Here is a 16166-nt window from a genome sequence, read left to right on the forward strand (position 1 = left end):
ACAGCCAATAAACATAAAAGATTACTAGACAGGACGTGTGGCTCAGATGTTACAAACAAAGGAGGCCATTGAAACCCATTGTTGCCTGACTTGGGGCAAATACTTCCATACAGATCCACTACAAAACACAATGGTTTCTTATAAAGGAACATCAAAGTCAAATTGTCAGCTGAATATCTCAACCCAGTGCCTCATTCACATGACTGAAATACCTAGTTTGTCTGAGCCATTTTAAAAATATATAGCATTGAACTTTATTTGTCAGATTGCTTGTAACATCAGGAAAATAAGCTTAGCTAAGAGATTTTGATCTTTGTATCTCTCAAAAATCTGATTTGTGGAAAGACTCCTGTGAAGTGAAATAATTTTCAGCCTACAGCTATGATATCTTCTAAGCCAGTAGCATCAAGGGTGGAGTGACCACCATTTCGGGTATAACTATTCAAGGGTTATACTTGAAACGTTGATTTCTCCACCTTTCTGCTTGTTTACTTTGGATTCTAACTGTACCTTCACTAGCATTTCAAATGTGTTTGGGCTCCTACGAAAGAGACTTCAGTTCATAGTCAACTGAAAGAACCTCAACTGGACATTACCTGACTGGATTCTCTAATTCATGTGAACTAATTCTTAGGTGTTTCAAGTGATTTCTAACTCCTTCCTTTTTTCCTGTGCTTCTTTCCTGGATGCGTGTTGTTTTGAACTTGTATCGAGAACCATCTCCCTAAGTTTTGAATACTCGAATAAACCCTACTTCTGTTCATCCCAAAATCTTTCGCTGTGGGTTATTTTAAGTCAAACTTACAAACAGTGTTTTGGCAAACCCATCACCACCTTTATTTAAAAAGGGAGAAGAAAAATTAATAACCATCAATATAAAGTGGGAAGAGAAGAGCAGAATGAAAATTTCAAATCACCTCTCCCTCTAGTCATAGAGTCATAGAGATGTACAACATGGAAACAGACCCTTCGGTCCAACCCGTCCATGCCAATCAGATATTCCAACCCAATCTGGTCCCACCTTGCAGCACCCGGCCCATATCCCTCCAAACCCTTCCTATTCATATACCCATCCAGATGCCTTTTAAATGTTGCAATTGTACCAGCCTACTTCCTCTGGCAACTCATTCCATACACGTACCACACTCTCAGAATCTTCCCTGATTGAGCTATTCCAACTATCTCAGTCTCAAGTCAGAAGTGTGATGGAATGCTCTCCACTTGCCTGGATGTTGCAGCTCCAACAACATTCGAGAAGCTCGACATCATCAAGGGATATGGAACCACACCCACAAGCATCCACTCCCTCTTCTACCCATGCTCAGTAGCACCAGTGTGTACCATCTATAAGATGTACTCTAGAAATACACCAATGATCCTCAGGCAACACCTTCAAAACTCATGACCATTTTCATCTAGAAGGACAAGTGCAGCAGATACATGGGAACACCCAACCTCTACAAGTTCCCCTTCTGGCCACTCAGTGTCCTCCTTGAAGTAGATTTGACTATTGTTACTTCTCATTCAGGTAACAACTGGAAATCAAGCCTCCATTCCTGAAGTAATCACAATAGTTAAACATTTTATTAAAATATGCAAAATCCCCAATTTATCTATCTGATTGATTTGGGTTAATAGAAAACATGGACCAGGTTAACAAGAATTACTATTTATTGCAAACAAATAATTTCTAACTACAGGTAAACAATTATAAACCATTGACATCTGATTCTGTTAGTTAAAAGTCTAATTTAATTCTTAACACCCTCTTATATTCACACACACCGGTGTCAACCTTAGTCCAGTGGTCACACATTTGTCTCAGACTGAGAAGGTTATGAATTCAAGCCTCGCTCTGAATTTGAGCGCATGATATAGGCTAACAATTCATTGCTGCTGTAAGTACTGTCTTTCAGCTGACATGTTAAAGCAAGACCTAATCTCTCAGTTGAGCATAAAAGATCTCATGGCATCCTTCAAGAAAGAACTAGAGGACAACAAAATATCCCTTGACCAACATCATTAAGGCTGATTAGTTGGTGAGATATTATGGATGGAATGCATGTAGTTACAGAATCACCTATCCTAATGCCACTCCATCGCATATAGATGCAGCAAATATATGACTAATGATTATGGAATTTTTCAATGAACGTCCACTGTGCTGGCAGTTATTCATTTTCAACCATCCATGCTCCTCTCATTATTTTCATTCCCAGCAAGAGAAGGGGTTGACTACTCATCGCAAGTTCCACCCATCATGATAGCTTACCGAATTGATAAATTAATACATAAGACTGGAAGAACTGTATTACAACTTAGACATGAAATTGAGGACTGCAGATGCTGGAGATCAGAGCTGAAAATGTGTTGCTGGAAAAGCGCAGCATCCAAGGAGCAGGAGAATCGACGTTTCAGGCATAAGCCCTTCTTCAGGAATGAGGAAAGTGTGTCCAGCAGGCTAAGATAAAAGGTAGGGAGGGACGTTGGAAATGCGATAGGTGGAAGGAGGCAAGGTGAGGGTGATAGGCCGTATTGGGGGTGGGGACGGAGAAGTCAGGAAGAAGATTGCAGGTTAGGAAGGCGGTGCTGAGTTCAAGGGATTTGACTGAGACAAGGTGGGGGGAGGGGAAATGAGGAAACTGGAGAAATCTGAGTTCATCCCTTGTGGTTGGAGGGTTCCTAGGCGGAAGATGAGGCATTCTTCCTCCAACCGTCGTGTTGCTATGGTCTGGCGATGAAGGGGTCCAAGGACCTGCATGTCCTTGGTGGAGTGAGAGGGGGAGTTGAAGTATTGAGCCACGGAGTGGTTGGGTTGGTTGGTCCAGGTGTCCCAGAGGTATTCTCTGAAACGTTCTGCAAGTAGGCGGCCTCCCCAATATAGAGGAGGCCTCATCGGGTGCAGCGGATGCAATAAATGATGTGTGTGGAGGTGCAGGTGAATTTGTGGCGGATGTGGAAGGATCCCTTGGGGATTTGGAGGGAAGTAAGGGGGGTGGTGTGGGCGCAAGTTTTGCATCTCTTGTGGTTGCAGGGGAAGGTGCCAAGAGTGGAGGTTGGGTTGGTGGGGGGTGTGGACCTGACGAGGTAGTCACGGAGGGAGTGTTCTTTTCGGAACGCTGATAGGTGAGGGGAGGGAAATATATCCCTGGTGGTGGGGTCCGTTTGGAGGTGGCGGAAATGATGGCGGATGATGCGCTGTATATGGAGGTTGGTGGGGTGGTAGGTGAGGACCAATGGAGTTCTGTCCTGGTGGCGGTTGGAGGGACGGGGCTCAAGGGCAGAGGAGCGGGAAGTGGAGGGGATGCGGTGGAGGGCATCGTCGATCACGTCTGGGGGGAAATTGCGGTCCTTGAAGAAGGAGGCCATCTGGGTTGTATGGTATTGGAACTGGTCCTCCTGGGAGCAGATGCGGCGGAGACGAAGGAATTGGGAATATGGGATGGCGTTTTTACAGGGGGCAGGGTGGGAGGAGGTGTAGTCTAGGTAGCTGTGGGAGTCGGTTGGTTTATAGTAAATGTCTATGTTGATTTGGTCGCCCGAGATCGAAATGGAAAGGTCTAGGAAGGGGAGGGAGGAGTCTGAGATGGTCCAGGTAAATTTGAGGTCGGGGTGGAAGGTGTTGGTAAATTGGATGAACTGTTCAACCTCCTCATGGGAGCACGAGGCAGCGCCGATACAGTCATTGATCTAGCAGAGGAAAAGGTGGGTGGTGGTGCCAGTGTAGCTGCAGAAGATGGACTGTTCCACATATCCTACGAAGAGGCAGGCAGAGCTGGGGCCCATGCGGGTGCCCATGGCTACTCCTTTGGTTTGGAGGAAGTGGGAGGATTGGAAAGAGAAGTTGTTCAGGGTGAGGACCAGTTCAGTCAGTTGAAGGAGGGTGTCAGTGGAAGGGCACTGGTTGGTACAGCGGGCAAGGAAGAAGCAGAGGGCTTTGAGTCCTTCGTGATGGGGGATGGAGGTGTACAAGGACTGGATGTCCATGGTGAAGATAAGGCGTTGGGGACCGGGGAAACGAAAATCATGGAGAAGGTGGAGGGCGTGGGTGGTGTCCCGAACGTAGGTGGGGAGTTCTTGGACTAAGGGGGACAAGACCGTGTCGAGGTATGCAGAGATGAGTTCGGTGGGGCAGGAGCAGGCTGAGATAATGTCTCAGCCTTCGTCTCCGCTGCATCTGCTCCCAGGAGGACCAGTTCCACTACCGTACAACCTAGATGGCCTCCTCCTTCAAAGACTGCAATTTCCCCCCAGATGTGATCGATGATGCCCTCCACCGCATCTCCTCCACTTCCCGCTCCTCTGCCCTTGAGCCCCACCACTCCAACCGTCACCAGGACAGAACTCCACTGGTCCTCACCTACCACCCCACCAACCTCCATATACAGCGTATCATCCGCCATCATTTCCGCCACCTCCAAACGGACCCCACCACTAGGGATGTATTTCCCTCCCCTCACCTATCAGCATTCCGAAAAGACCACTCCCTCTGTGACTCCCTCGTCAGGTCCACACCCCCCACCAACCCAACCTCCACTCCCGGCACCTTCCCCCGCAACCGCAAGAAATGCAAAACTTGCGCCCACACCTCCCCCCTTACTTCCCTCCAAGGCCCCAAGGGATCCTTCCATATCCGCCACAAATTCACCTGCACCTCCACACACATCATTTATTGCATCTGCTGCACCTGATGTGGCCCCCTCTATATTGGGGAGACAGACCGCCTACTTGCGGAACGTTTCAAAGAACACCTCTGGGCCACCTGGACCAACCAACCCAACCACCCCGTGGCTCAACACTTCAACTCCCCCTCCCACTCCACCAAGGGCATGCAGGTCCTTGGACTCCTCCATCGCCAGACCATAGCAACACGACAGTTGGAGGAAGAGCGCCTCATCTTCCGCCTAGGAACCCTCCAACCAGAGGGGATGAACCCAGTTTCCTCATTCTCCCCCCCCCCCCCCCACCCTTGTCGCAGTCAAATACCTCAAACTCAGCACCACCTTCCTAACCTGCAATCTTCTTCCTGATTTCTCCCTCCCCACCCCCTCTCCGGCCTATCACCCTCACCTTGACCTCCTTCCACCTATCGCATTCCCAACACCCCTCCCCCAAGTCCCTCCTCCCTACCTTTTATCTTAGCCTGCTGGACACACTTTCCTCATTCCCGAAGAAGGGCTTATGCCCGAAACATCAATTCTCCTGCTCCTTGGATGCTGCCTGACCTGCTGTGCTTTTCCAGCAACATATTTTCAGCTACAACTTAGACATGAGTACAAGAGCTTGAATGGGCTTGATTGTAAGCATCTTGAAGAAAAGTTTTGATGCCTGGAACCTTGTGGGAAGTGCTGCAATACAAACTGTCCAAGTTGTCCCAAATTATTGTCACCTGCTGAGTCTCCCACCTTTTCAACATGGCATGGGGCATACTAGAAAATGAGTGCCACTCAGAAGATTGTACCCTTGTTTGCACAGGGAGCTGCTTATATAGTATAAGCAGCACACTAGAATAGATTTATTTAACCACTTGAAGTTGACCAGTGTGTCAAACAGCTACATGTGCCCACTCCCCTTGACAGTAAAGTATCCTCTCAAGTGGTCCTCTCTGGTCTTCAAATTCCATGACTATCACTGCAGCTTAATTCTGATTCATCAAAAAAAAACAAGATACTTGGAGTTTCAGTTAAATTATATTTTATTTTCACTGATGTTGAATGATGAGAGTTTGGCGCTGGAAAAGCACAGGAGGTCAGACAGCATCCGAGGAGCTGGAGAATCAATGTTTCGGGCATTAGCTCTTCATCAGGAATCCCTGATGAAGGGTTGATGCCCAAAGCATCAATTTTCTGCTTCTCAGATGCCGCCTGACCTGCTGTGCTTTTCCAGCACACGACTCTGATCTCCAGCATTTGCAATCCTGACTTTCTCCTAATGTTGACTGATGTCTTTGTGCTCACTAGGCTTTCCTTTGATGCTTCTTCTTCATGTATATTTTCTACTGCTTAGTTATTTGCTTCTTAAAGTGGTTAACTTTTGGGAGCAAGCAGTGAGGTAAATGTCTGCTGCATATCAATAACTACATGTAGAAATTAAAAGCTGCTTAGTATTGCTATATACTGGATCAGCAATCATTTTGCAGTTTCAGGATCTTGCTGCTTCAACACCTATGTCTTCTGATGCATCCATAGTTGCTTGATAGAGATGTGGCTTTTCCTGACAGACGAGGTTTGTTCTGCAAATACAAGGCAAACATAAAACTGCTGGTGTTTAAGAAGACAGGCAGCCTGGAAAGCCCTCTAGAAACTGGTATTTCCAGCCACTGGCTGTGCGAGACCACACTGAAGGGCAGTCCACATGAGCACAAAGATATTGAACAATACAAAAACAGCTTCAGTTAAACAAATGTACCTAGCACTTAATGTGCATTGGTCAGCATGATGAGAGTTGTCCCTGTTTTAGTAGTGTTTGTGGAAATAGGCTGATATTTATCTGTTCAGCAATGCTGAAGCTAACTGGAAAGTGCCTCAACCTCCACTTTTTTTTCCACACGTACTTTAGAGGCAGATTTCCACAATGCAGTAATAATGGAAGATCTTTAACAAATTCCTTGATTGCTCACGTGAAATTGGTAAAGCTTTTCATTTATTTTGTTATGGGTAGTGCTGGCAAGGTCAGCATTTATTGAGCATTCCAAGTTGCTTTTAACAAATTTGTAATGAGCCAGCTTCTTGAGTTGCTGCAGTTCATGTCGCATCATTGCATTCGTATTTCAGTTCAGGAGGTCTGTCCAAATTTTGCATAGTGGTAATAAAAGAATAGTCTACATTCACAAAACATGGTGGCATTTGACTTGAAGAACTTGCACGCGGTGTTAGCATGCACCTGCTGTGTTTATTCTTCAAGGTGGTTGAGGCTGCAGGTTTGGAAACTGCTATCATAAAAGTCTAGTTAGGCTTATGCGTTATTATGTTGTGCAAGGTATACATTGACGCATTGGTAGCAGTGCTAAAGGAAGTCAATGTATGAGGTGATAGGGTGGTGATGAAGAGGGCTATTTTGTTTTGAATGTTGGAGCTGCACTCATCCAGACATGTGAAAAATAGTCTGTCACACTCATGATTTGTGCCTTGCACATGATCGAATTTGGGAAGTACGGGGTTGAGTTACTTTTTGTGGGATAACCGCAGTGTCACATGATTGATCCAATGAAATTGATGTAACCACCAGGATACAGATGGACAGTTTTGATAATTTTAACAATTTAGAAAATGGTTGAGGGTGTTCGCCCTCAGAGGAAGGGAAATTTCTGCAGTGCTTTGGCACAATATAGTGTGGCTGTTAGTCCTGAATGCAGTCCAATAACAAATAGTATCCCTCATATTCCAAGTTAGCTGTTTTGGCTGGTATATTTAATCAATTACCTTAATAAATCCTATCAAACATAACCCATGCTGCCTCATTTTTAATTTGCTTGGATATGGCGAAATATGCTTTAACAGGGAAATCTGTCATGGTAAATGCTACCAAAAAAATCGAGTTTGGTTCTAGACTTGTTTCAGTAACTTTCCTTGTTAATTATGTAACATTATTAAGGATTTTTATCAGTTATTTAATCTTGAAAGAAATATTTTTCATTGTTGCTTTTTTAAAAATCTGTTCTGAGTAATATTGTAACATGGCATTTTGAGTTTGTGATATTAGTTCCATATATTTTGCTGAAATTTCTCCTTCTGTTGATCCACTTGATGATTTATATGAGGCCAAATTTGCAATTTCCAGAATATGGCTTTGCTCAGTGAGAGAAAAAATAAACTAAGTTTTTGATGTATAAACAATTTATAATGCACATTACTGTGCAAACATGCAGCAGAGCTAAAAGCATAATTTGGAAGTATTGTACCACAAAATAGTTTGTGCAAATGCACCTTGTTGAATCGAGAAGTGCAGTAACATTCTGTACTTCGTGACCTGTCACCAATTTCTCCCAATATAAAAGCCTTTGTGTAAGGATGTGCAAAAAATAATTGAAAACACAGATTTGTATAGAAAGTATGAAATATGTAAAGAAGTAAGCTTTCATTTTTACCATGAGTGGTAACCAAATCAAGTGCAGCAATGTCTGATTAAAACTCCACCCAATTAACATTCCATTGATTTTGGTAGAAAAAAAACTGCATGGATTTTTAAATGAGTGAACGATACATTCCACCAGATGAGCAACTACTTGGTGAAAATGACAAATGACCACCTCAAAGTTCATGTTTATAACAGAATAAAATGTTATTTAATTTCTGTGCATAATTTGTATGTAATTGCTTTCTTTTGCCTCAGGCACATCATTCAGATTTGAAAGGTGAAAAACATCTGCAGGTATGTGGATCACAATCTGGGCCATTTTAGTATTTGAGTAAAAATGCAGTTCACGATAAAGCACAATCAGAGGTGAAAGAAGACTTGTTTAATCAGCAATGCAGCTGTTTGGATGGAGGTTCTTAAACTGTCCATCTGCAGAGAGACAGCAGAGAGCTGTAGATTCTTTTGAGGTTATACTATGAGCCAGTCACCGATTCACCATGATTAAGTAGTCCAAATACCTTTTAATCACAAAGTATTTATGCTGCAACTGTGGGGATTACGTTTATGATTATTGCTGTTTTACCAAGAAATCCATACATCTATTTATACTTCCTTTCAGAGTAGCTATCTTTGTCTTTTATAGCTGTTGACATCTGCTGCCTTTGTATAAGGTGAGAGCAGTTCTCCTAAATAGATATTGAAATGAGAAGCATTTTAATATCCTAAGCAATAAAGATTCCAGTTCTTCTTTTAAGACAAGTCAAATGTAATGTCACAAATGTGGTAGTTAAGGGGATTCTCATAGGCATAGAATGATCCCTGTCATTCCATTTAATGTTTGGTCTGCTACTTTTAATACAGTCCAGTAAATATGGGATAAATTGCCTAATATCACAACAGAAGTAACTCATTTGCCATGTCAGTACTACTTATGTATATTGACTTCTGGATAAATTTTAGATTAAAATAGTTTGTTGTTAAAATGCTTCATAATTTTTAAAATCTTTCTTAAAAATAGAATGGAGAAAAATGGAAGGAAGGCCCTTGTAAAGAATGTGAATGCCGAAATTCGCAGGTGATCTGTTATAAGCGCTCCTGCCCTTTGTGCCCTGTTGGAACCCTTGCTGTCAAAATAAAGGGAGAATGTTGCCCAGAATGCCAACCAGGTTTGTATATCTCTGGCAGGGAGACATTGTTAAGAATGATTGGAGAAAAATATGAATATGTGAAGGATTTTACATTATAAAAATTTGTAATATGAATTTTATTTCAAACATTTCAGAAAGATGGTTACGACCTAACTGCAGATTATACCTATTATCTCCTGGCCCCACATCATTTGCAAATATCCACATTTGTTTTTTATGTTTAAGAAAAGCACTGCTGGCAGAAGTGTATGTGTGCAAGTCTGTACTTAGATCATTGTGTGTGTCCCTGACCACCCAAGCATGCCACTTCCTTACGTATGTAAATAAAGACGTCTAAAATAAAGCTGTGAATGCCAAGTTTAAAACAGTATTGCCTTGGTTCCATGGTTATACTATTGTGCTCCAAGACAAGATGTTCCACTTTGAGCTTGTTTAAGTTACTTAGCAGCTGAATGATTACAAAATTAAGTCATTCCGTTATTAAAAACATCTACATGTTGTGCAAAGCCATTTATTTTACAGGGGTATGGTATAAAGAAGGATCAGAATTATGTGAAATGATGGTATGATTGAAACTTATGGTAGCAGAATGATTATCTATGTCTATTTAATGCGTTTGAGTTTAGCAACTGAACATTTTAACTAACCAAAATTATACGTTTTTTATAGAATAACGACAATACCTGTGAATTTTATTTGACAATCAACATGGTAAATTCAAATCATAATTCTCCTGACAGCCTTGTAAAATAGATTGTCAATGCTTCTATATTTTGATTTAAAATAATGAAGACATGTTGGCCTAGGAAAGAAAAACTACTGGAAAAACTACTAGAAATCCTACTGGAGTCAGTGTAATTCCAGTGGACTAGATTAGATCAGCCCTTGTGAGTTGCCGTGCTGGTCTCAGCATCTCACTTTCTACCAGGAATTTTTATACATCTGCCCAAGTAAATGGTCAGATGTGTTCAAATACCTTGAACAATAGCAAGTATGTTTTTTGGTATAAGTTACAGTATTCTACCTTGTTGTACTGGATGCAAGTTTAACCTTTAACAGAGAAATCCTTTAAAAGTTAAATGCATGAAAAAAATCCAATGTATTTTAGAAATTGGGCAATTAAGGGGATCACTCGAGAAATGGTTGAAAATCTACATAACACAACTCTGCTGATGGGAAATCTAGATAATTTTATATTTAACTCAAAGATGAAATGACATAGATGGGCAATTTAGAATGACCAGTACACCTGACCTACGCATCTTTGGATTGTGGGAGGAAACGGGAGCACCCGGAGGAAACCCATGCGGTAGAGGGGAGAATGTGCGCACTCTACACAGACAGTGGCCCAAGGCTGGAATCAAACCGGGGTCTCTGGCGCTGTGAGACAGCAGTGCTAACCATCTTATCTTGGATCAGTTGAAGCATAACGCTTAAGTAGACTTATGCTCCTCTGATGTAAACCAGCAGCTTAACATTAACTCAGACACATGTCTAATGTAATAATTCTCCATAATAGATAGTTGTAATAAATGTCTGTTGGATACGTTAACACCATGATATCCATGCCGGGTTTCCTATGTTACAGAAGAGAACATAGGCATTGGCATATCTGGTAAAAGCACATTTTTAAAGGCAAACTCACATTTTAAAAAAATTTGGGGAAATCTTAAATATTTGTGTCCACAACTTAGAGCGACAACCACCAGAAGACCAAGTTGCAAATTGGACTGAAATCTGTTGCTCTAGTTCCCTATATATGCCACCACCAGTGAAACTCCATGTCAGAATCAGGAATTTATAAAATTAACTTTCTAGTGTTCAGCACTTTCATTTCCCCATCATTATACAGTAAATTAATAGGCTGTTACAACCTTCCAGCTATCTCACTGCAAAATTAATTTGTTATTTTAACATCATGAGCTCCTGTGGGTATGTACATCACCTTGTACATGATACATACCTTGTCATGTTGTTCTTAACCCTAGAAAAGGGGCCCATTGTGCCAGACCATGTGGGTTCTCAAATGTGGTCCTGCTGTAATTGTGAACCTGTTTTTTTTTCAGGTGCTCGCTAACCTTTTTGTGCTGCTTGAGAATGTTAATGTTGATCTCCCATAGTAGTGCACGCAGGTGCCTGACATTTCAAATCTCCATTCAGCAACTAAATCAGAATTCCTTAAGCAATTGTAGAATTGGCTGTTTATGTTGTTTCTAGTTCCGTTCTGATGCTATTAAAGCAATAGATAGGGAGAGTTTCCACAAATAATTAAAGTAAAAGTGCAGTGGAACATATGTTTGCAAATTCTTTGTTTATTTCTTTGGTAGTGTGATGGATCTCAGGGGCACTTGAAAATTTACACACAGTAGCAGATTGATTAAGTTTGACAGTTATAGAATTCATAACTTATAACTTTTTAAATTAAACACACCAAATATATTTGGTTTCTCAACCGGACAATGAAACACATTTTCCTCACTGCCTATCTTTCTGGTACCTCTTCTCTTCATAAAGACAGTGCCCGTTCTCCTTTTCACATAGACGTTTCCCAGTCTGTTCTTCCATCCTCCCCAGTTCACAGTATCCATTACTCCTCACTCTCACAAAGTTAGTCTCCAAATTTAGTTCCCAGTAACAATGTCTCTACAACTACCTCACTCCTTACTCTCTGTAATTTGGGATGGCAATTTTTGACCCCAGAATTTCTGTGGGCGTATGTTGTAGAACTATTGCAAATAGTCTGGTGATTTTATTTTAATATTTATTTTTCAGTTCAGTGCCATGCTGATTGCCTGACATGCACACATTCTCCTGATCATTGTGACATCTGCTCTGATAAGAGCAAATTCTTACAGCATGGCCGTTGTTTGCAAAGCTGTCAGCCTGGGTTCTACAAAGAAGGTAGACTCTGTAAAGGTATGTAATGTATTGATCTGAACCCTCTGTTTGTGTTGAAATTCCCACTTACAACACAGAATACTCGAGGACATTTCAAGCACCTGGAATCTATGCTGACTGAAGTAGTTTGCATGGCTCAATGTAGAATATTTTGCCAAGCCATATGTTCAATGAACAGGTTCTCCTGGTTAAGATAATAATTAAACCACTATGCTATTGGAGTCTCAAAATAATGAATTCCTAATATCAAATTTTTGTTTCTCCTTTGTGAAAATGGGAATATATGTGGTGATACTACTTATGCCTGGTTCATCTCTTGTGTTGTCTAATCTGACAGATGTCTTTGACTGTAAAGCTTCACCTTTTTTCATTACGACTGCACACAAATACGTATTTCAGGAAAACTCATTATTTTTGTGATTTACAAAAATGTCTAAGATTAGCATCAACTTTGTCAAGAAATTTCTCTCATTCTTTTGTTCTGTAGGAACCATTAGTTAATTTGTGTGTAGCCATTAAATCTTGAATAGTGCGGAGCTCTACTAAGTGCCTATATGAGCTAGAGAGCTGTAATGTTGGCAGTGGTTTTAAAAGAGAAGATTTAAGTAGTTACAGACTTGTTTTCAAAATTTTTGCTCACAGGGATTTCAGTTTTTAGGTAAACATGAACTTGCAACATATATAGGTAGAGAGCAGATCATTATTGACAAAATTTACTGAATTCATTTTTTGAAATAATCACCATAGTCGATTTAAGAATACCTTTCAACAGAATGACATCGAGAAATCTCAACAATAATCATGATTTGGAGATACTGGTGTTGGACTGGGGTGTACAAAGCCACAAATCTCTCAAACCAGGTTATAGTCCAACAGGTTTGTTTGGAAGCACTAGCTTTTGGAGCGCTGCTCCTTCATCAGATGATTGTCACCTGATGGTGGAGCAGTGCTTCAAAAGCTAGTGCTTCCAAATAAACCTGTTGGACTATAACCTGGTGTTATGTGAATTTTGGCTTCAACAATAATTAGTTCTTTATGAAGCTAAAGCAAGCTGCTAAGGGTGAAAATGATAAGGTCATGATGTATATAGTGATTGATATACTTCAGTGTTGGTAAATGTGATATGATGCATTTCAGTAAATATCAACAATATGAATTATACTCTGGATCATACCAGATTTGGTGCTTTAGAAGGTCTGAGGGATTTTGGGTCCATAGTAAGAGTCCATTAAGGGCAACCGCTTGCGCTGATGAAACTGTGGGGAAGCTAACAGAATAAGAGAAAATCCAAATATGAAGTAAAACTTGAAAACCAGACCCATTATGGCACAATATGGTAGCAGTGTTTAACGTTGTGAAAGGTTGAAATATGATAAATGGGGAAGTTAATTTTTCCCATTTATTAAGGAATTTCTTGCAACGGGCCAGTGATATAATATTAAATGCATGAAATTTAGAACAGAGAACAGGAAAATCTCAACTCAGTTATACAGTGAGTCAAGAGGGTATCAAATTCTCAGCAGAATTGAAATCACAACTCAGTCAAATTTTATGTGGGATAAAGAAGGAAATTTTCTTGAATATTTGAGATGCTGTTGAAGTTCATGGAGTGCTGTTTTTAGTATGTGTTTTGCAATCTTAGTGTGTTTTCTGTAAACAGTTCTTACAGCATGGCCATTGTTTGCAAAACTGTCAGCCTGGGTTCTTTTAATTATTTTAATAGAATAAAAATTATTTTACTTTCATTTATTTTGCATCAGTGCATTTTTCATAATTAAAACTAATTCTGCAACGCTGTGTGCTTGTGTTTCAGTTAAGAAACCAAAGTTAAGAACCCCTTGTTAAGAACCAAAGAAACAAAATGTGATCTGTCAAGCCAGGTGTCAGTCTGGGACTGGACTTGTCCAATAATAATATAGCTGGGATCATAGTTATATTGAAAATGATGTAGCGGGGCATTTAGGAAAAAATGAAGGTAGGCAGAAAAAACGTGGTTTTGTGAAATGGAAATCACAAATTGAACTAAATTATTACAGATCTTTTGAGAAGTTAATACATATTATGGATAAAGGTGAGTGTGGAGTGATTGGACATGGTTCTACATTGTGGAAATAAAAACTTAGGTTGTAAAAGTATTGAAATGTTTACAACTTATACAAGTAACTTTGATGAAAGGACTGAGCATATTATTGCTAAATTTACTGACAATGCAACCATAATTAGGATAGTCAGTTGTGAAGAAGACATAAAGGAGATGACAAAGGTATGTACATAGATTACATGGATAGGCAAAGATCTATCAAATTGTGTATTAATGTGGAAAATGTAAAATTGGAATTAAAGATTTATACAAAGAGGCATATTATCTAAATGGTGAAAGATTACAAAGCTTTGCAATGCAGATTGATCTGGGTATCCTGGTACAGAATCGCATAAAGTTAGTGTGCAGGTACAGCATTGAATTGGGAAAGCTAATAAAATGTTATGCTTTATAGCGAATAAAATTGAGCATAAAATAAACAGTATTATTCAGAGATACAAGTCATTGTTGACATCTCAAGTACTGTGTGCTTTAAAGTAGTACATTAATTTGTTGGATATGATTCCGAAAACGTTTTGTAAGCTAATATCTGGATTGGTTGGGTTGCCTTATGAGGAAAGGTTGGCAGGGGGTAGGCTTGAACTTACTAGAATTTAGGAGGGTAAAAGGTGACTTGATTAAAACATGAAGATCTGTAGGATCTTTTTGAGGTGTATGTGGAAAGGATGGTTTGTCTTGTGGGAGAATTTAAAATTAAGGGGTCATTATTTACAAATAAACAATCGCCCATTTAAAAGAATTTTCTCTTCACTTGAGTCTCTGAAAGTTTCTAAACACGTGACTGAGACAGAGCCTGTGAACATTTTTCAAGGTAGAGGTAGATAACTGCTTGATGAGCAAGGGGGCGGAAAGTTATTTGGAATAGGCAAGAATGTGAAGTAATTAGTCTTCGTGTTGAATTATTTTCTTTAATAACAGAGCTTAAAGTTGCCCTAGATTCAGTCTGTCTGCTTTTGATGATTGTTGTTTGTAAGATGTTGTTGGCTAAATGTCTTTTGAATGTCTCTACATACAAACCAACTGCACTATCCTAATAAACCCTCACTGTTACTTCTTCAAAGAAATTGCAGAGCTTATATTCCGTAAGTGGTTGGAGCCAAAATCAGGTTGACCTCCTGCTTGCAAATAGTTTATAAAAACTGTCAAGCTTACACTAGCAAAGACAATTTATCTTTTCAGAAGGGGAAAAAAACATATTCCACATGAACAGAGGAACTTAAAAAATAAAGCAGGAGTAGGCCCACTGAGCCTACACCATTCAATAATAAGGTCTGGCTGTGTCCTTAACTCTACTTTCTTACCTGTTCTCCATAATCTTTGCCTTCCCTGTAAATCAAATGTCTATTGAGATCTCTCTTGAAAAAGATCAATGACTCAGCCTTCACTGCTCTTTAGGGGAGAAAATGCCAAAGATTAATAGCCCTCTGAGAAAATAGCTTCTTTGTCATTCCCATCTTAAAGTTTTCTGGATTACAACAAACAAGATGAAACATCTTTTTAGCATCCACTCTATCAAGCTCACTCAAAATGTTTTATTTTTGAATAAGGTTGCCTCTTATTCTTCTAAACTTCAGAGGCAGTCTGCTCGACTTTTCATCATAAAACAACTCCTTCAGCCCAGGACAAACAACCTCTTCATCCGAGGGTTCACATTTGTGAATTTTTCCTGAATTGCCTCCAGTGCAATCATGTCTCTACTTAAATAAGGAGATTAAAACTGTAAGCAGTACTCTAGATATGACTTCACAAATGCACTGTATAGTTGTAGAAAGATTTTACTACTTTTATACTCTATCCCTCTTGGATTAAAGACAAAAATTGTATTTGCCTTCTTAATTATTTACTGCTAACTTATTGAGATTCAGATACATGGATACCCAAATCCCTCAGTGCCACAGCATTCTGTTATTTGCAGCTAGGACCAAGGGAGGATAACCAAAAAA

General features: G+C 40.3%; 1 protein-coding gene across 2 annotated transcripts in view; it reads left to right on the plus strand.

The window, feature by feature from the left end:
• Positions 1-16166, plus strand: part of fras1 (Fraser extracellular matrix complex subunit 1) — a 465328-nt gene that overhangs the window by 215362 nt on the left and 233800 nt on the right. For both annotated transcript variants that reach the window (XM_072591717.1, XM_072591723.1), the window contains exons 11-13: positions 8332-8370; positions 9095-9242; positions 11997-12140. In XM_072591717.1, coding sequence (XP_072447818.1) covers positions 8332-8370; positions 9095-9242; positions 11997-12140 — 331 coding nt within the window. The remainder of the gene's footprint in view (positions 1-8331; positions 8371-9094; positions 9243-11996; positions 12141-16166) is intronic.

This window comes from Chiloscyllium punctatum, chromosome 1, assembly GCF_047496795.1.
Source record: "Chiloscyllium punctatum isolate Juve2018m chromosome 1, sChiPun1.3, whole genome shotgun sequence".
In the NCBI taxonomy this organism is placed as follows: domain Eukaryota; kingdom Metazoa; phylum Chordata; class Chondrichthyes; order Orectolobiformes; family Hemiscylliidae; genus Chiloscyllium; species Chiloscyllium punctatum.